General features: G+C 39.5%; 1 protein-coding gene across 4 annotated transcripts in view; it reads right to left on the bottom strand.

The window, feature by feature from the left end:
• Positions 1–712: 712 nt before the first annotated feature.
• Positions 713–22,029, bottom strand: part of SPSB4 (splA/ryanodine receptor domain and SOCS box containing 4) — a 320,483-nt gene continuing 299,166 nt past the window's right edge. For all 4 annotated transcript variants that reach the window (XM_084638710.1, XM_084638712.1, XM_084638709.1 and 1 more), the window contains exon 3: positions 713–1,972. In XM_084638710.1, the coding sequence (XP_084494836.1) occupies positions 1,845–1,972 (128 nt within the window). In that variant the 3' untranslated portion in view covers positions 713–1,844. The remainder of the gene's footprint in view (positions 1,973–22,029) is intronic.

Below are 22,029 nucleotides of genomic sequence, written 5' to 3'. Positions count from 1 at the left end.
GCCCCTTCCCTGTCTCAGACCTCAAGATATTCTCGTGGGGACCCCAGTGGGCCTTGGGTCCTGGGGCAAATTGTCCCACTTGCCGCCCCGGTGAACAATGGGAGGAACAGTCATTGCTTTTTGAGAAGTATGATTTGCCATAGATCATACATCAGATGGGAGAAGTTTTTTTGTTACATTCTTTCAAATTTGTATGATATTTTGGGGAACATTGATTGCAAGGTTTCATGGAAAGTTTCTGCTTTGAAGAGTGAGGCTGACTGGGGCACACAACTGGAAGATTTTTTCAAGAACAAAGAGCAGCAATGGAAGAAGGCATTAAGATAAGAGCAGGAGAGGATAGAACAAAGGAATAGTTAGGCAAAAGGCTTGAGTAAAGCAAAAAGTGAGTGGACTAGGAAAAAATGAGGGAAGAGATATAACATGTTTTGTAATTCGCAGCCTCCCCCTCTGCAAGACCTATTGCAATATAGTATAGAACTGATCTCGGTGCTGACAAGCCCACAGTGACTAGGACGTGTCAGCAGCAGGGCATTGGCACTGCTAAGATAGAAGAGTCCATCTCCTTTTTTACCTACCCCACTGTCATAGAAACACCACACAGAAGCAGCAGCGTAAGTGTTACAGAAACAAACTTCAACTCGGAATGTATTGCTTTTGTTAAGTATATCTAATAGTTAATGAAAGGAGACACTGGTTTCATTTTGGACAGTAGACTTTATTAGAAATTTTCTCCTCATTCATCAGTAAATTCACATTAAAATATGCTGAAGGCAGTTAAGTCTCAACAATCGACATCCTGCCATTACAACAACTTCCAGTTTAAAAACTAGATAACTGATCAGACAGATAACTTGAAACATAAGAAATGCAAACAGAAAGCAGCATCTTTAAGAACAGGTTGAGCCTGAAAAATGAATACAGCTTTTTTTGGGGGAGAGGGGGGAATAAATCAGTCCTTCCAAGATGGAAACAGTTAAATGAGGACTCCACAGATGTTAAACAGATAAATAAACAATATATCACACATACATTAAAAAGAGAGCAGAAGTATTTAGAGTTGGTATAACAAAAATAATAATTTTGTTCAAATAAAAAAGTGACAGGCTTCTTAAAATGTGAATATCCTAAAATCTCAAGATAGTGAACAGCTTTGTTGTTATAAACTATGCAGAACTTTGGAGGAATGAGATTTGGTCTCGAAAACACTGGACTGCATTGACTTTATTACCATATCCAATTTAGTTGATATTCCACTCTTCAGGAACAATTTTTCTTATGTATCATTAAATCCAGCACTGATGTTCTATGTAATGACTTACTTCATATATTTTAAACATGATAGGTCCTCTAACACATTAAGGGCTAAGTATTCAAGACTCCAGATAAACTGTGATTACTCAGCATCTCTGCACATCAAATTTTAAGATTTAGACATTATTGTTAACTTAATAGTGTTATTTCTTTCACTAGTAACCACATTATTCAAAGGATGCTCTTGTGCATAAGGATAACTCTTGGGGGCCAGATTTTCAGCTGGTGTCTACTGGAAGTCAGCGGAGCTAAGCCAATAAGTGCCAGCTAATGATCTGAGTGGGAGAATTCAATCTTGGATACTGTCCTAGAGGCAACAGATAATTTGTGACTCTAGGTCAAATTCATATTTTTGCATTCTTTAGTATGCAAATTGTTCTGCTTCAGATGATTCAGAAAAAAAATATATATTAAAAATTAAATAACACTTGTGTCCACCACAAAGATTTCTATTTTGATGTAAACAATAATTTCTGCCATTTGCATTGATTTAGTCCAATGTGAGGCCAGAAAAAGGGTTCTAAGACTTCTTATTGATACTGTAAATAATTTTTCAGAGACTGGGGCAAAGGTAGAGATTCTATGTCATGCAGGCGATCTCTGCCAAGAGCAAAGCGAATTGATCTTCGGCACAAGTCCATTAAAGGCAGGGGTTCCGCTGAAAAATGGAAGAAAAAAATATAGAATTAGTGTTTTGAAATCTACATTTTATTAATTATTAAAGAAGAAAATGGACATCAACATTTTCAAGAGCAAAAAAAGATGATGCTTGGCAAAGGATAACAGTTTGTGGTAAAATTTTCAAACTTGAAAAAATATATACAAGTGACACTGATTTATGAAGCAGCAGAGTCAACATTTTATCACATTACATATATAGTAAAACAAGCATAATGTTTCAGCTCAGTATTTGACTCTATAAAATATGAGCTAGTAATTCAGCACTACCCCAGTATTGCTAAAGTTATAGCAATAGTGGGGGGTTAGTTTTGTTACACAAGTGTTCAGGATGTCCAATAATAATGCAAGATCTTATAACCTGTTAACACCACAACTTTCTGTACAATTACACTAATAACTCCTGACCTTTAAATATCAACTCCCTTCCTGTTTTAGGGATGATAAGGGATCTCTTAAGGCTAAAAGCACTTCTCAGCAAACCTAGCTTGGCCCTACAGGTCATGCCTAGCCTTCCTTTCTAGGGGTTACCAAAAGTAGAAACAGGAAATTTCATTATTTTTATTTATTATTTTTCCCCACAAATAAAGAAGTTTCTTTCAGTTGACAGGTTCTTATGCCTGTCTGGCAGGTTCTGATTTTACTTTTCTAAATCTGAATTATATGCTTATGGAAAGTGCTAGATTGACACTTTGGCAACATTGAAAACTGAAAATCCAAGAGCAATGATATCCAAGCTCCTCCATCAGCACACTTTATCCTGACCTACAAGAATCACATGGATATGCAAGTACATAATACAGCCTCTATATCCATTCAAACCATTAACACTTCTGCCTTCACTGAAACATGGATACCTATTGTGATGGTAGCCCTCCTGATGAGTATATTGATCTGATAGGAACTGGATTAAGACCACCAATGAATTTCACAGAGGCCACCAAATCTCTGCCAAGAGTTATGACTACACAACGACTATAGCAACTGCCCTGAATGGATTTAGATGCTTGAAAACACATTCCTAAATTCTTAAAACTACATGAAATTCTTCAATACTATTGAACAGAAACAGCAACTACAGCCTTTTAAAACCACATCTGCTTGGAAACTGAAACGCTTCCAGAGGAACAAAGTGAGTTATAGTAGAACTCGGGAATGTTCGTATAATTCTGAAATGTTCATAACTCTGAACGAAACGCTATGGCTGTTCTTTCAAAAGTTTACAACTTAACATTGACTTAAAACAGCTTTGAAACTTTACTACCAAGAAGAAAAATGCTTTTTTTCTTTTAGTAGTTTACATTTAACACAGTACTGTACTGTACCTGCTTTGGGGGGAAGAGGGGGGGGTTGTCTGGTCTCTGCTGCTGTCTGATTGTGTGCTTCAGGTTCCAAATGAGGTGCGTGATTGACTGGTCAGTTCATAACTCTGATGATTCTACTGTACCTTCTCTAGAAAGGTGACTTGTGACATCATTCAGCCTACAAGCATTTGTGACTGTACAACGTCAATTTCTGTTTATAAGGTTTTTATGTTTGTTTTACATGCGTAATATATTATTTAAACTAGTGTTTTTCAACCTTTTTGATACCAGTGAGCAGTTTGCTGCCTTCCTAAACTGTGTCAGGGAGATCTGAGGGACTGGGGCCAGCCCACGGAGTGGTCATTGAGAAACACTGATTTAAACCATTGAACTGCAGCATGGTTTACAAAAGTTACCTACGTTCAGAAAAATCAATTACAAAGCAAAAGATACACAAGTTTTAAGAATTAGTGAAGCTCCATTGACGACATGGAGTTTCACTCATTTAGACCAGCAGAGAATATGGCCCACAAAGTCCAATGATTAATCCAATCTCTTTGTCTAGTGTGTCCAGTGGTGAAACTTTTTGAAACAAACATTCTCTGGTTTCAGAGTAATAGCCGTGTTAGTCTGTATTCGCAAAAAGAAAAGGAGTACTTGTGGCACCTGAGAGACTAACCAATTTATTTGAGCATGAGCTTTCGTGAGCTACAGCTCCTAAGGACAGTGGGGTGGGAGGAGGTATTGTTTCATGATCTCTGTGTGTATATAATGTCTGCTGCAGTTTCCACTGTATGCATCCGATGAAGTGAACTGTAGCTCACGAAAGCTCATGCTCAAATAAATTAGTTAGTCTCTAAGGTGCCACAAGTACTCCTTTTCTTTTTGCAAACATTCTCTGGAAACACTGTTCAAAAGATTTTAAAGTTTTTTCATCCCTACCATCACCTCGACCATATTGGATAGGTTATGGCTGATGGCTATTATAGGAAACACACACACCCCAATTCAGCAATGCAGCTAAAACTTCTGCAAATCTGTGATATCTCAAGTTTCTTTTACATAGAACTAGGAACATAAATCCTAGGAGATGGAGCTGTTTAATTCATTAACAAGGTTTAGTGATTATGAAATGGGGGAACATAGATAGCTCGCAGATTCCGGGACTTGAGGAATAATACAGTAGACACTCCAGATACTCCATCCTGAACTGAAGTAGTTTGCTGTTGATCTTCCAGGCATCTTTTATTTCATTTAAAAAAATGAAAATGACTGAAGCTCAAAGATGTTACAAGCTCTTGAGTGACCACAGGGCACTAAGACTTTACTATTTTTACAGCAAAAATTTGCAAATAAATGTAAGTAATTAACCAGTCATGGAGTTAATCCAGAACTTTAAAATCTTATAGTTAAACATAAAAGGCATAAAATATTTCTCCAGCTTCACATGCTAAATATGGGGGCAGGTGACCAAAGCCCACAGGTAAGTCAAAAACATGGAGACCTTGGAGATGGGTCGGAATCTGCGGGGAGCATGGACTGTTATAGACTAAATAAAGGAAAGACAAGACAGAACCGGGGTGGGGGGGGGAGAAGGGAGGAGAGGAATCAAATCAGTATCTTAGATGTCTGTATACTAATGTGAGAAGTATGGGGAATAAGCAGGAAGAACTCAAAATGCTAGTAAACAACTATGACATAGTTGGCATCATGGACACTTGGTGGGATAATACACATGACTGGAATATTGGTACAGAAGGATAAAGCTTGCTCAGGAAGGACAGGCAGGGAAAAAAGGGAGGAGGTGTTGCCTTATATATTAAAAATGTATACACTTGGACTGAGGTTGAGATAGAAACAAGAGACAGACTTGTTGAAAGTCTCTGGGTAAGGATAAAAGGGCTAAAAAAATCAAGGGTGATGTCATGGTAGAGACCATGCTACAGACCACCAAACCAGGAAGAACCAGGTGGATGAGGCTTTTTTTAAAACTAACAGAATCATCCAAAGCACAGGACTTGATGGTAATGGGGGGGAGGGGGACGACTTCAACTACCCAGACATCTCTTGGGAAAACAACACAGCAGGGCACAGATTATCCAACAAATTCTTGGAATGTATTGGAGACAATTTTTTATTTCAGAGGTGGAGAAGGCTACGGGGGGGGGAAGGGGAAAGAGGATGTTCTAGATTTGATTTTGACAAATAGGGAAGAACTGGCTGAGAATTTGAAAGTGGAAGGAAACTTGCGTGAAAGTGATCATGAAATGGTAGCGTTCATGATTCTCAGGAACGGTAGGAGGGAGAACAGCACAACAGAGGCAATGGATTTCAAGAAGGCAGACTTTAGCAAACTCAGGGAGTTGGTAGGTAAAATCCCACGGGACGCAAGTCTAAGGGGAAAAACAATTGCAGACGGCAGTTTTCAAAGAGGCATTATTAAGGACACAAGAGCAAACTATCCCACTGTGTAGGAAAGACAGGAAGTACGGCAAGAGACCATCCTGGCTTAACCAGGTGTGCATTACAAAGGATGAATATAAACAACCACCACAAGTATGTAGGGACAATATTAGAAAAGCCAAGGCACAAAACGAGATCAAACTACCTAGGGACATAAAAGGAAACAAGAAAACATTCTACAGATATATTAGAAGCAAGAGAAAGACCAAGGACGGAGTAGGCCTGTTACTCAATGAGAGGGAAAAGACAATAACAGAAAATGTGGAAATGGCAGAGGTGCTTAATGACTTTTTGTTTCGGCTTTCACCAAGAAGATTGGTGGTGATTGGACGTTTAACATAGTGAATGCCAGTGAAAATGAGGTAAGATCAGAGTCTAAAATAGGGAAAGAACAAGTCAAAAATTACTTAGACAAGTCAGATGTCTTCAAATCACCACGGCCTGATGAAATGCATCCTAGAATATTCAAGGAGCTGACTGAACCATTAGCAATTATCTTTGAAAAGTCATGGAAGACAGGAGACATTCCAGAAGACTGGAAAAGGGCAAATATAGTGCCCATCTAAAAAAAGAGGAATAAGGACAACCCAGGGAATTGTAGACCAGTGAGCTTAACTTCTGTACCCGGAAAGATAATGGAGAAAATAATTAAGCAATCAATTTGCAAACGCCTAGAAAATAATAAGGTGATAAATAACAGTCAGCATGGATTTGTCAAGAACAAATCATGTCAAACCAACCTGATAGCTTTCTTTGACAGGGTAACAAGCCTTGTGGAAAGGGGAGAAGTGGTAGATGTGGCATATCTTGACTTTAGTAACGCTTTTGATACGGTCTCGCATGACCTTCTCGTAAACAAACTAGGGAAATACAACCTAGATGGCGCTACTATAAGATGGGTGCATAACTGGTTGGAAAATTGTTCCCAGAGAGTAGTTATCAGTGGTTCAGAGTCATACTGGAAGGGCATAATGAGTGGGATCCCGCAGGGATCGGCTCTGGGTCTGGTTCTGTTCAATATCTTTATCAGTGATTTAGATAATGGCATAGAGAGTACATTTACAAAGTTTGCAGATGATACCAAGGTGGGAGGGGTTGCAAGTGCTTTGGAGGATATGATTATAATTCAAAATGATCTGGACAAACTGGAGAAATGGTCTGAACTAAATAGAATGAAATTCAATAAGGACAAATGCAAAGTACTCCACTTAGGAAGGAACAATCAGTTGCACACACACAAAATGGGAAATGACTACCTACGAGGGAGTACTGTGGAAAAAGGATCTGGGGGTCATAGTGGATCACAAGCTAAATACGAGTCAACAGTATAACACTGTTGCAAACAAAGCCACACATCATTCTGGGATGTATTAGCAGGAGTACTGTAAGCAAGACATGAGAAGTAATTCTTCCACTCTACTCTGCGCTGATTAGGCCTCAACTGGAGTACTGTGTCCAGTTCTGGGTGCCACATTTCTGGAAAGATGTGGCCAAATTGGAGAAAGTCAAGAGAAGAGCAACAAAAATGATTAAAGGTCTAGAAAACATGACCTATGAGGGAAGACTGAAAAAAAATTGGGTTTGTTTAGTTTGGAGAAAAAAAAGAGAGAGGGGACAAGATAACAGTTTTCAAACACATAAAAGGTTGTTATAAAGAAGGAGAAAAACTGTTCTTCTGAACCTCTGAGGATAGGACAAGAAGCAATGGGCTTAAATTGCAGCAAGGGAGGTTTAGGCTGTACGTTAGGGAAAACTTCCTAACTGGCAGAGTGGTTAAGCACTGGAATAAATTGCCTAGGGATGTTGTGGAATCTCCATCATTGTTGATTTTTAAGGGCAGGTTGGACAAACACCTGTCAAGGATGGTCTGGAGAATACTTAGTCCTGCCTTGAGTGCAGGGGACTGGACTAGATGACCTCTTGAGGTCCCTTCCAGTTCTATGATTCTATATCTCCTCTCTCACTAAATTCTACATAGGCTCTAAAAATTCAATTACTAAATAGTAATAAGAAAATGCCCTCAAGTGTTTGCAGCAATTGCCAAACTTCAAATATTAAACATGTTTGTATAACCTGAAATCTGAATTATTTTGTCTCCTCCCTTAAGTCCTACATCAGTTCTGAAACTTAGCTATATTAGGGCAGATTAGGTCTAAAATATTTTAAAGCAGTTTACTTTTTTTTTTTTTTTTTTTTTTAAGTTTAGAGCAATTTAAACAAAAAAATAAAAAACACCACATGAAAATTTTGTAGTCAATTAACTGTTTGGCACAGTAATAGGAATTCCTTATGCCAAAAAGAATGAAGACTGCACTCCTGAGCCATAGAACACCAAAAAATACAACTATTCAAAGAAGTTGTGTGTGACACCTGAAAAAGTGAACCACATTTAGTGTGTGCAATTAACTTGCCAAATGAAACAATTTATTTGATGAAGAATTTTGTAAGATGTAATAATGTGAAACATTTCTTGCATAACGCAATGTGTCTACTCTTGTATGACTCTGCATTAGTAAGAAGTAACCATTCATCTATGAAGGGCCTTTTTATTTTAAGTTGCAATTTTCAACCTGGCCTCAGAAGTCAACACAAAATTAAAGCTGGATGAAAAATTGGATTTTTCATATTAAAAAATTCAAAATTAGAAAAATTTCCAACAGATCTACTCAGAAGAGAGAAAGGAAATAGCTCAATTCAAAACTAATGAAAGTTTGATGCACAAAGTCTGGAAAACTAGGAAAATATCTGGTGCCCTTGTTCAGATCTTAGCTTTGCTACATAGATTTCTGAATAGTGCTTTCAACACTTGATGCATGTAATTAATTCCTCCTCTTGCCCCAGACCTGCTAAATACCTGTCAGCCTCCCTCAGGTTTCTGCCCTCATCCTCTTCTCCCTCCTCAAATGTTACCTCAAATGTCATCATGATTAACCTCCACCTTTATATGGATGAAGTCAAAATGTACCCTTTATGCCAAATGTTTTGATCTCAGTCCTTTCACACTTTTTTTTAAGTTGTCAGGCTATCATAAAGAAACAAAAAAGAGGGGGAATACACACCCAATTTTTAATTATATTTGCAAGTCACCTTTAAAAATAAATTTAAGGCCAGAAGGTACTATTAGATCATCAGTCTGACCTAATGTAAATCCCAGGCGATTAAATTGTACCGAGTTACCCCTGTATTGAGCCCAATAACTTGGGTTTGAGTAAAGCAATCTTCCAGAAAAGAATCCCATCTTAAGTTGAGGACATCAGAAGATGGAGAATCCATCACTTCCCTTAGTAGTTTGTTCCAGTGGTTAATTACCCTCACTGTTACAACTTTGTGCCTTATTTCTAATACGAATTTGTCTGGCTTAAGCTTCCAGCCACTGGTTCTTTTGTCTTTCTCCGCTATATTAAAGAGCCTGTTAATATCAGTATTTTTGTCCATGCACTTTAATCAAGCCACCTCTTAATCTTCTTTTTGATAAGCCGAACAGACTGAGCTTTTTAAGTCTCTCAATGTCAGGCATTTTCTCCTGCCTGCAAATCCTTTTTGTGGCTTTTTCTGTACCCTGTCCAATTTTGCAATATCTTTTTTGAAGTGTGGACAACAGAAGCAGACACTGTATTCCAGTATCAGTCTTACCAATACACAGAGGTAAAATCACCTCCCTACTCCTTCTCACTATTCCCTTGTTTATACCTTCCAACCTTCTTGCCACAGCATCATACTGGAAGCTCATGTTCAGTTGCTTGCCCACTATACCCCCTAAAATCCTTTTCCAAGAGACTGCTTTCCAGGAAACATTCCCCCATTCCGTAGGTATGATGTGCATTCTTTATTCTTGTACATCGGGGTGGGCAAACTACAGCCCACAGGCCGGATCTGGCCCCTCAGGGCTTTGGATCTGGCCCATGGAATTGCCACCCCTGTGGCGCCATCGGCCCTGCTCTGCTCCGGGAAGCGGCTGGCACCACATCCCTGCAGCCTCTGGGGGAGGGAGAGCAGAAGGCTCTGTGCATGTCTCTTGCCTGTGGGTACCTCCGCTGAAGCTCCCATTGGCCAGGAACGGGGAACCGCGGCCAATGGGAGCTTCGGGGGGGGGTACCCACAGGCTAGGGCAGCGTGCTCAGCCCTCTGCCCTCCCTCCCCCAGGGGCCACAGGGATGTGGTGCCAGCCGCTTCCCAGAGTGGGAACGGGGCCAGGAATCTACCCTGGCCCCAGTGCATGCCGCTGCCACCCCGGAGCCCAAACCCTTCCTGCACCCCATACCCCAACTCCCTGCCCTGAGACCCCCGCCACACCCCTCCTGCACCCTGCACCTCTCCTTCACCCAAACCCCCTGGCCTGAGCCCCCTCCCGCACTCTAACATAGTTAGCTATATAAAATATTACAATACTACCTTTTTATAAAATTATTCTCAAACCCTTACCCAAATTGTATCTGTGTCAACGTGTGTCCAATTTAAACAAAACACCAGGGTCAATGTTTCTTCTATGCATACTTTTGCATATCTGACCTTGGTTCTTTAAAGTGTTCTGCTCCTAGTATTCTATTATCCCCTTCCTAATACATGTTGTCTTCAAAAGTCATGTACTGTAACCCATTCAATTCTTGTAACATGAGCTTAACTCTGTTACTGCTCAGAACACACGTGCATACTCCTAAATCCCCACCCCATCCCACTCCCCCCAGCCTGCCTCTTCACATACAAGCAGTTGGAGCTATTGTGTTTTCTTCTTGAAAAGACTAATGGATGATAGATGCCAAAATCTTATCAGTTAAAACTGATAAAATAGTCACTTTAATGTCTCTAGCATTTATCTACTAGGGGAGATAACGTTTAATCTGGTGCCATGCCGTGACCCTTATTTTTTGGCAGAGGAAAAATGTAAAAATTAATTATTTAATCACTGTTTAAAACTTAAACCAGGTATTTAAAGGATCTACTAAGTTGAAGAAAACAGCAGAGAAGCAACAGTCTCCACAGTCAAGACATTCTTACCCATCTGCATTACTTTAAAGAGAGGAAGACAGTTGAAAAGCAGACCAGAGAAATACAAACCCTAAAGCTAGCTGCATATCATTAGCAATTTTTAGAAAGTATGTGTCATTTTGAGATTGAGTAAGAGCCCGACCCTGCAATCTCCTTCTTGACATTTTCCTTGCTCACACTAGTAGTTTCATGAGGGAGGAGTTTTAGGAATGGACCCTAAGATTTTAGACCTCAATACAGGAAAGCATCCCTATTCAGGAAAGCACTTAAGCATGTGTTTAAATTGAAATCATTGGACAATACACAATATTAAAGATTTGAAGTCATTGGACTTAAGCACAGGCTTATGTCCTTTCATACATTAGGGTCTCAGTTGCCCACATCCAGCTGCCCATTATGAGGAAGCTATCCACACTGTCAGGTTGAGGTGGAATATATTGTATCAGACAAGGCAATTGTGATGTATCCGCAATACAATAATTTAACTCAATGGATCATCTACAGTTTGGGGGAAGGCTGTACATTCAACAATATATTTACATTATGCCTTGCTGTAGCAATTTCCTTCCAAGGACTAAAACTACTTTACAAATATTAATTCAGCCCTAACACCTCTGTATAGTAGGAAAGCAGTATCATAGAATCAAAGAAGATTAGGGTTGGACGAAACCTCAGGAGGTCATCTAGTCCAACCCCCTGCTCAAAGCAGGACCAACACCAACTAAATCATCCCAACCAGGGCTTTGTCAAGCCGGGCATTAAAAGCCTCTAAGGATGGAGATTCCACCTCCCCCCTAGGTAACCCATTCCAGTGCTTCACCACCCTCCTAGTGAAACAGTGTTTCCTAATATGCAACCTAGACCTCCCCCACTGCAACTTGCACAGGGTCACACAAGTCTGTGGAAGACCCATAAACCAAGGCTCCTAAACTGTGCTCTGTGGCCCACCAGTGATGCAAATAGCACTTGCTGGTCATCCATAGGGAACTGGATGGTCAGATGGTTAGGCTCCCCTTGTTTCCAGATAAGAGAAACAAAACAGATGGGATTGAGGAAATTAAATTAAAAGCCAAAGGAGATGGTGTGATGAATTTCTAGAATGGGCAAAATGTGTTACAGTTATAACTGTCTTTATTGCATCAATAGTTTCCTCTTATTACTTCATCATATCCTGTTACTACTTTATCATATAAGCAATTACAATAATTGCCCTAGAAATGTCATATGATCATGAATGAGAGAGAAGCTGAGCCACGAAAGAATCTCAGTATTGAGTTGTGGTCCACACCATGGAAAGGTTTGAGAATCCCTGCTCTGAAATGAAACTAATCTTTCTGGTCTCCCAGCCCTGTGCCTTAACCAAAAGGCTTGGCTCTCCTCTCCTCCCCTGAAAACAGGGAAGTTTTAAGATTAAGCAAGAGTTTCTTAGCAGGGGGTAGGAGATAACTTCTTAAATCTCCACCTGATGCTAAATCCAATTTCTTGCAATCTCCAAAGAAAAATAAAAGAAAGAAAAAAATCAGATATCAAAGCGGGAGGGAATTCAGTATACGAACTGATGTAACCAAAAACCAGGCCTGAAAATTCAAGTACTGTAACTACAAAACAGGCAGAGCTGGAAGGTGTGGAAAGGAAAAGAATTCTGGCATTCTATTGCATTCTGAGACGGTACATGTGGGATGCACATTGAGGCAAGCAATGAAATGCTCATGTTCCATATGACTGTGAAACTACCGGTCAATCTTGACAAAGGCTGGCTATACAAATGGGAAATGGAAAAAGACTGAGATTTTCTTAGAATACCTCATTCCCGCTCCTAGGTTTTTCTATGCTATATGGGAAAATACACTTTTTTTAAAAAATGAGAAAAACAACGTGTGTCAACTTTAATTGAATCTATAAAATGGTCAGATTTAAACTCTTCTCTATGGGCTGTTTGAACATACTAATCTTCATGCACACCTCGAATGTATTGAGCGACAATTCGTTGACTCCAGTGTTTTTAACTATGGAAACTATGTGACATAAAAATCACCATTTCAAAGGGCCCAAGCAAATCCCACAGAGCGTAAATCTCAGGCCAGATGCATGAGGATAGACTGACAGAGTGATATTAGTACAGAGCAGCTTTAGATGCTTCTTTATTGGGAACGGCCATTTTTTGACTTTTTGCTGATTACTGTGTAAGAGTTCAAGCTGCTTGGACCTTTAGGACTTATGCTGTAGGAGATGAATAATCGGTATAATCTTGAATTGCTCACTTTTATGCCATTGAACCTGTACCCAAAACAGCCCCACCCTCTGAATAAGCAGAATAGCGAGGAGCAAAATTTCTTGTTGTGCTTTCTTAATGGCAGCCTTCTTAGAATAAATCAGCAATAAGCAAAGAGGCGGAATGTTCATACACTGGCTATCCTGAAGAGTTCAGCTTTCATGTGCCAGGATACCTACTTTAAATCTTTAATCATAGAAACCTATGACTGGAAGGGACCTCGGTAGGCCATCTAATCCAGTACCCTGAACTAGAATCAGGACTAATAAGGGCACGTCTACAATAGAAATGTAAGTCAGCTGTATTAGGTACAGTAATTACTGCGGTGATGCATTCCACACTCCCCTCCTTGGATTGGTGGTGGACGTCCTCATTTGGGTAGCATGTGGAGCTGAGAGCCCTATCCCTCAGTTCCACTGGGAGCCTCCTGCTGGGAGCCTGGCTGCCCCTCCCTGCTGAGAGTGGGGAACGCCGCTTGCGGCTTTTTGGCCAGGCAGCTGAGTCAATTTAACAGTTCAGGGCTATGAAATTGATAACCCATTTAACTGACACAGTGTCTACACAGTCACTGGGTCAACCTTACTACACCGACAAAAGCCTTATGCCTCTCGTGGAGGTGAAGTTATGATGTCGGTGTAGTAGTAGGGCACTTATATTGGTGGGAGGAAGGCCGTAGTGTAGACACTGACATAATTAAATCAACATAAGCTGCCTGATGTCAACCTAACTAAGTAGCGTACACCAGCCCTTAGTATTATCTAGACCATCCTTGACAGGTGTTTGTCTAACCTGTTCTTAAAAACTTCCAATGACAGAGATTCCACAACTTCCTTAAGTAACTTGTTCTAGTGCTTAGGAAAAACGTCCTAGCTGCCAAGTAGCTAACATCTAACCTAAGCCTCTCTTGCTGCAATTTAAAAATAGTGAAGGAGAACAATTTATCACCCTTCTTAATGGAGGACAACAGAAGAAAGACATTAAGAATTATATAATTGTTCAATTGAATTATTATAAACAAACCCTAAATGCATTTGCTATTTCAAGGGACCCATTGGACTTTTGGGATAACTGTTATTGTATTAAATACCAAACCAGAACAGTATCTCAGCCCCATGTGACTATCTGCCACTGAGAGACACCTAAATTAAAGCAGATAAGGATGAATTATTTTAGCAGGTCAGTTGCCTCAAAAGAGTAAGTGGGTTCTCATTGCAAGTTACAAGCAGCAGCAAAATATATCATGTACATATATGATCCCCAGCAGGATGATGGGGAAAGAGGAGAGACTTGGAAAGGTTTTGTTTTCTGATGGAAAGGTTTTAGTTTAGTTGTGTTTCTTTCATTATTAACTTTCAAATATTATCACAAGGCTATATTTGATGCCCTTAATGTGCTCTTGGACATTATACAAAGTTTGAGTAGCGACATTTTGTTGCAGGAAGCCTCAATGCTTGATGGTTTCAAACATGAAAAGTATGAAGCCACAAACATTGGAGATCAATGTAAACCACAAATACTGGATCCTTCAGACTCAAACTTTTCCAAAGTTTAAGGGGGTTGGACTCAGAGTTTTAGCTTGGGCCCATATCAAATGTATACTTCATGGATTTTACAGTCAGAGGCATGTTTAACACCACTAAATTGAGTCTGTATTCTTCCAGGCCATGACAAAGGGAGGTACCAATATATAAATGAGAGAGAGATGAGAGTTTGTACAAGTATTTCAACAGATAGAGTACAAAGGCAATGTTGTGCAGTGTGTAAAAGGCAGATTTACAAACATACAGTAATAGATACGGGAAGTTAAGGGATGAAACAATGTAAATACCTATTGCAGCAGAAGTCATACTGGACAAACAGCATACAAACTGGCTTGTTCTAAACCTGAGAACAAGAATGCAATAAAATCTTGCTTTGCCTTTCTCTTCATCATAAACTCGACATGTTTTAACCCTTTTAAGCAAGTATATAACAGTGGGAAGGCATAACACCTCCAAACCGTTTGAACATATGAAACAGCATACGAAGATTTATTGGGCTTTATAAACAACCTTACAGGCAATGTACACTTACATTATCAAGCTGGTGAAGTAGTTTAGGGAAGAGCTTTTGGTCTCCGTTCCAGAGACAGGGAGGAAGAGATAATATGCTAATAGAAATGGGGACCAAGCCTACAGCTTTAATAAGAGATTGACATAATTACACAGAGAAAGTGACCCAGTGGATCACGTTTAGGTAAAGCCTATATAGTCTCTAAACTTGAGGCGGCTGGGTTTGAAGAACAGACAAACTACTAGCCAATACATCAGGGTAGAGTCTCATATTGCCATATTTTTCAGAGAAACAGAAATATAATTTGCACATTTTATGACATAAGGCACAAATTACTAAAAATTCACTATAATCCAATTTCACAGGAACTGTACCAAAGTGGGAACCTAGATTTCTGATGTTCTACTTTATTTATTTTGAAATGAATGCTTGGTGGCTTATTTGTCAGAGTTCTTGAAGAAAAAATAACCAAAGAGTGAAATGTACTTTTCCGGTACAGCCGTGCTTATCTGCACCAGCAGAGAAGCCCTGGTGCCTTACAGCATGAAAGGCTATTAAAATTTGTATTAAACTTCAGTTTCCTTTGATCTATTAAAGTTCAAGACAACTTTTAGTTCTGAGAAACAAATTCTCCTGTAACTCAGGGGTGCAATTTTGTCAAGAATTCTAGCCTCATAAAATTAAGTCAGGTTATTTCATGTTTCCTCAAAGGTTCAATACACATAATGCTAATTACAGAACTTGTAGTACCTTATCATACAAGTTCCCCCATGTGGCAGGACTTTTAAGACTATGTGGAGTTCACTGAAGGATTTGGAGTTTACTGAGCAGTCATTCAGAATTTTTAGTTGGTTTTAGAAGGATCTTATGAGATTTAAACATGGTTGTGATTTGCTATAACATAGACAGATCAGTGGTAGGTAGATGGGAAGAAAGGAGGATAGCTTGTTTATTTGGTTTTCAAAAGAAATGTTCAGAACAGTTTTTAGAAATCACTCTTTCAGTAACTCCATTCCTTGAAGGGAGCCAGGGAGGACAGTGAGCCAGTGGCAGCCGGTATCAAGTGGAGTGCCCCAAGGGTCGGTCCTGGGGCCGGTTTTGTTCAATATCTTCATAAATGATCTGGAGGATGGTGTGGATTGCACTCTCAGCAAATTTGCGGATGATACTAAACTGGGAGGAGTGGTAGATACGCTGGAGGGGAGGGATAGGATACAGAAGGACCTAGACAAATTGGAGGATTGGGCCAAAAGAAATCGGATGAGGTTCAATAAGGATAAGTGCAGGGTCCTGCACTTAGGACGGAAGAATCCAATGCACCGCTACAGACTAGGGACCGAATGGCTAGGCAGCAGTTCTGCGGAAAAGGACCTAGGGGTGACAGTGGACGAGAAGCTGGATATGAGTCAGCTGTGTGCCCTTGTTGCCAAGAAGGCCAATGGCATTTTGGGCTGTATAAGTAGGGGCATAGCGAGCAGATCGAGGGACGTGATCGTTCCCCTCTATTCGACATTGGTGAGGCCTCATCTGGAGTACTGTGTCCAGTTTTGGGCCCCGCACTACAAGAAGGATGTGGAGAAATTGGAGAGAGTCCAGCGAAGGGCAACAAAAATGATTAGGGGTCTAGAACACATGACTTATGAGGAGAGGCTGAGGGAGCTGGGATTGTTTAGCCTGCAGAAGAGAAGAATGAGGGGGGATTTGATAGCTGCTTTCAACTACCTGAAAGGGGGTTCCAAAGAGGATGGCTCTAGACTGTTCTCAATGGTAGCAGATGACAGAACGAGGAGTAATGGTCTCAAGTTGCAGTGGGGGAGGTTTAGATTGGATATTAGGAAAAACTTTTTCACTAAGAGGGTGGTGAAACACTGGAATGAGTTACCTAGGGAGGTGGTAGAATCTCCTTCCTTAGAGGTTTTTAAGGTCAGGCTTGACAAAGCCCTGGCTGGGATGATTTAACTGGGAATTGGTCCTGCTTCGAGCAGGGGGTTGGACTAGATGACCTTCAAGGGTCCCTTCCAACCCTGATATTCTATGATTCTATGACTGCCTTCTTAATAATACAGCATTATGTTTCTCAACAGGAGGCCTACTCTCATGAGACAGAGGAACAATGAGAAAATTCAGGTCAAAATTATAAGTGTTTCAAAGTTGGTTTAAAGATCATTCTATTTTTTTGTTAAAACCACCATTAAAATTAAAAACAATTAAAACATTTACCTTTGCCATTTTCAAGCTAAATGCTGCTCATTTTGTTTTGTCACCTTTCCACCATGCCCCATTCCATGTGTCTATTTTGTCCAGATGTTACATTCTGACACCTAGATTGTGAATATCTCTGGGGCAGGGACTGTCATCTTTGTCTGTACAGGGCATAGCACAATAAGGACCTGATTCTTCACTCAAGTTCCGAAGTACTACCATACTAGAAATAAATAATAAATATTCACCCAAGCACTCAAGCGTCTATTGCTCACAACCCAAATGTTTTCAGCCCTAATCTGCCCCATAAAACCATCATGATAGTTTTCTGAATGAGTGTTAATTATTCTTTATTATATTTCAGTGTTTTAGTCATTTACTCCGCTTTGTAATTAGATTTAGTGGTTAAGGTATCCTTTACAGTACACTGCAATTTTCCTTTTAGTGCCAAACTGGTAGAAAAATGGAACTCTCAGACCATCCTGATTAAATTTAGATATACAGTGCTGAACTGTTTAGAATGGTAAACATTGTGACCATGTTTCTTGTATCATACTGTTGTACAACATTTTCTTAATTATTTAAATTTAAATTACCTGACGCTCCAGATATCCTCAAATCAAGTGAAAAACTGGGAGCAGGCTAACATTTAAAATTAAAACTTGCTTGTAAATCAACTAACACGCTCCAGGGGAGATTTGCAAACAACAAGCTTGATTCATCACTTCATTATTCCAGTTTTGATTTCAGTTGAATTTCATTGGCATAGGACTGGAGTAATGCATTAATAAATCAGGCACAATAACTAAAGGGATCAAAATTATTATAAATACTATTTGTATTTGCATGTCTTCAAAGTGTTTTCTCCTCTTAAATACCATCATCTTTATTAGCAAGAAATTTAGTATTTGCCACAATCTGAGTTACCAAATTAAGGATTTCTTTCTTGTTGTTGAGTAGGAGAAAACAACCTATGCCTTATGGAAAGTGTTCGTAAAGCATTGTATTTAGCAATACGTCTGCTTGCATATTAATGGCAGCACTAGTATTACAGTTTTTAGTCAAGGTTGCCCAACTCATCCAATTACAAGTTCCTGTTTTCAGTTGTTTATAACTATGCCAAATTAACTGTTTAGACTGAGATTTCACATGCTGGATATATGCCTTTGGCTCATTTTTGGGGGAAATTTTCAGCAAAAATGGTTCAGCCATTTCCTCGAGTGAGTTAGGAAAAAAACTCTTACAAATCTTTTTTTAGAAGCTCTAGCACCTCAGTGCTTAGGATCAGGGACATGCGGTCACGGATGTCCTGTCAGGTATGTATCTTTTGCTATTAAGGATGAAAAAGACCAAAGAGCAAGCTGCAACTCAGGACTGTCCAACATAGGGTGATCAGATAGCAATTGTGAAAAAACGGGACAGTGGGTGGGGGGTAACAGGTGCCTATATAAGAAAAAAGTTCCAAAAAACAGGACTGTCCCTTTAAAAACGGGACATCTGGTCACCCTAGTCCAACAGGTCTTTCCATGCAATTGCTGCTTCTGGCTGCTCTGAGTTGGCGTGAGTACTGGAACCAAGAGCTAGGAGCCTCTCTCTCAATATATTCTCAATGTAGCCCCTGCTGAAACCCAGGAAGCATGGAGGATGATGCAGCCTGACTTAAATGCAGAAGAGAAAAGAGCTGGACTGGGTGTAGGAGACTGGGCCTGGCTGGGCAATGCTGTGATTCTGCTCAGTACAAAAGAGGGGAATGTCAGGGGCCAATTACAGCTCCTTGATTCTCCAGAGTGGACCTGTATCTGGAGGCAGTTCTGACCCAAGTAACCTGGTTATAGTGACTCCCACAGGACATAAGCCAGCTGAGTATGGTTGGAGCATGGCGCTATGCTCCATCTCTTCCCCTTCAACCCTCCCAACATACTTCCTGTTCTGGGGCTGAATGGGATGGCAGTGCAGAGGCTAGGTATGGTAGTTTGCACCAGCTTCACTCCACCATGGGAATTCTCAGTGGACCAGATCTGGCTGCTTTATGTCCCTTTGCATCTCTCAGACTGCACAAAAGGGCCAGAAAGCAAACAGGAATCTGGTCTCTGATGAGCTTGGCCAGCGACAGCTATTCTAGTGATTTCCATAAGCACTGTGTGCCTCTGATCACAGGTTTTAGCAATGGTAGAAGACTGATCTCTTTTATCCTGAGACTTTTTCCTAAGGGTGGGGTAATGTCTTCTTACTGGCCATCCATCCCTGTAGTTCTAAACATATTCTCCATAGAAAAGAGGTTTGATGCAGGATGAGCAGAAAAACAAGTATAGCTGAACTGTTGCAGTGTAATTTCACTCTAAAATACTATCATGGGGTCTGAATTTATTGTGTCTCACCGATTCATTATCAAATGTGCTCAGTCTACAAAAGCCTTTAATTCCAGCTGCCAGCTGGATAATGAGGTTGCACAGGTGTAAATGAAAGCAACATTTGGCCTGCAGAAACTTTATTACTGGCAATGATGTACGAGCAGGAAAGAATCCAGCCTGATTTCAGATCCCAAAGTGAGTTTTTGGGGCAGGCAATTAGAAAAGCATTATTAAGTGTGAGAAGTTACATTACTTGTAAATTGAGCAAATTTGACCATTCCATTAGTATGTCTAGATACTTACATGTCCCTTACTGCTACAGTATCTGATCTGGAATCTGTGAGAAATACATACACACAGGAAACCCCAAAATCATATTTGTATGGTCAGTTTTCAGAGTACAACAAAATACAGCCTATGTCCTTAGTATTAAGGTTAAAGGGAAGAGAATCAGAGAGTATGCAATACATTAATAAAATAGTTTCTAAAAACTTTATGTTTTTCATATTTTGCTAAGAGGCATCAGAAAGTAATTAAGTAATTAAACTATGATAAGAAATCCTGCTATCTCTAAAAATATTGTAAAAGACTAAAATAATGCATTTATTCTACCATCAACTGCAACAAGTGCAAGATGAGTGAGAGAAAATGTCTCAAGGGGAAAAAACAAACACACACCAATGTCAACAAGTTTCTATGCCTACCAACAGAGTATACTATAGTTAGCATGAACACTTATTTATTATTTGTATTGGTAGTGCCTAGGAGCTCAAGTCTTGGATCAGGACTGCATGGTGCTAGGTGCTGTACAAACACAGAACAAAAATGACCCCTGCTCCAAAGACCTTAAAATCTAAGTAACAACCTAAGAACACTGTTTTGTGTTGATCAATTAGTAACACCATGTAGCCATTCCTAGATTTCACAGCTATCTATCTCTTACCATAACCCTCAGCTATCCAGCTGAAGTGTGTGTCTATATCACTTTCAGGAAATGGAAAAGAAACTTAAAATGTAAAACTATTTATTTAACACAGTACAAGCACAATACAAAACCGGTACAATGTTCACGATCATGAATAAAGATTATATTAAAGTAATATTCTCGTCTGAAACCAAATACATCTGACAGGGCCATACTTCTCAACCTTTCCAAAAGAAAAACGATTGCAATATGGAACATCAAAGGGGTTGAAGACTGGGGTAAATTTCAAAGGTGTTTTTTTTGTGTGCGCACATGCCAGTCCCACTGTACAGAGATCTATCATTCAAAGCCCCCTAAATAACCTGCTTTTATGTTTGAACAATATCCATTAAATAGATAAAAGATCATGTAATTTCTGAAGTTTTTAGTTTCCTATCTGCGTAGTCTATGGAAAACGCTTTAATTAATAGCAGAGGACCATTCTTATTTTTAGCATTCTATTGTTCTGCAACTTGTTCAAATACAAATTACTTTCTTAAGTATTATGAAATATGCAACACAGGCATTAAAGGCAATGGTAAAATGTTTTTTCAGATCAAGAGAAAAAATACTTTGATATCCAGGCACTAGTATGCGCACAGATCAAGATTTTCAAAACCAGGTGCTTAAATTGAAGTGTTTAAGTCTGTATTTATTCTTTGAAATAAGTGACTTGAATCTTTACAGTACTGAGCAGCCTGCAGCTCAGTCCATAAAGACTTTTTTTTTTGCCTCTGTATATGTTTAGTAGCCTAAATTTTTACTCCTACTTTTTAAAATTTTGGGCAATACTACACTCTAATCACACCCTACATTTTGTTGTCAACTGGAATTTTTCAAGGAGCATAAAGGAGTTAGGTGACCAACTCCCACTGAATTTCAATAGGAATTTGGGAACCAAACTCCCTGACACTCCTTGGGCATCAAATTTTGTATTATACTGATGAAAAATTATGATGCACAAAGGGAGAAATAAAAAGGAACAAAAGAAACTTACTTTCACAGTTTTACGTCTCAGTATCTCTTTTTGTCCATCTTTTCCAATGTGTTTTTTTAATCTAGGTTTTCTATACTGTTAATTACTTCTTTTCTCTCTCATCATCATCATCTTTCTTCCCTGTGTTATCTTCTTTCTCTCAAGCAGAGTGATCAAAGTGCCAGTTGGTATACACAGTTTTAGGAACGAAAGTTCCATCAATTTCTATTTGCTGGTCCATAAACATCAGGAACTGTGCCATATTTCACCAGCTCATGTTAAAATGTGGATGATAATGATACAGTAGAAAAAACGCTGACACTATCGATATGAGATTAAAACAACAGCCTGGAGGTATATTAAAGAAGGGAAATTCTGTCAAACAAATGCATAATACAATAACTGCAGCATCAAACGTGTGTTCAGAATTAGGCACATGCCACAAGGATCATTATTCATGTTAAATT

This window comes from Lepidochelys olivacea (genome assembly GCF_965140295.1).
Source record: "Lepidochelys olivacea isolate rLepOli2 genome assembly, chromosome: 9".
Classification (NCBI taxonomy): Eukaryota; Metazoa; Chordata; order Testudines; family Cheloniidae; genus Lepidochelys; species Lepidochelys olivacea.
This window is presented reverse-complemented; position numbering and strand designations above follow the sequence as displayed.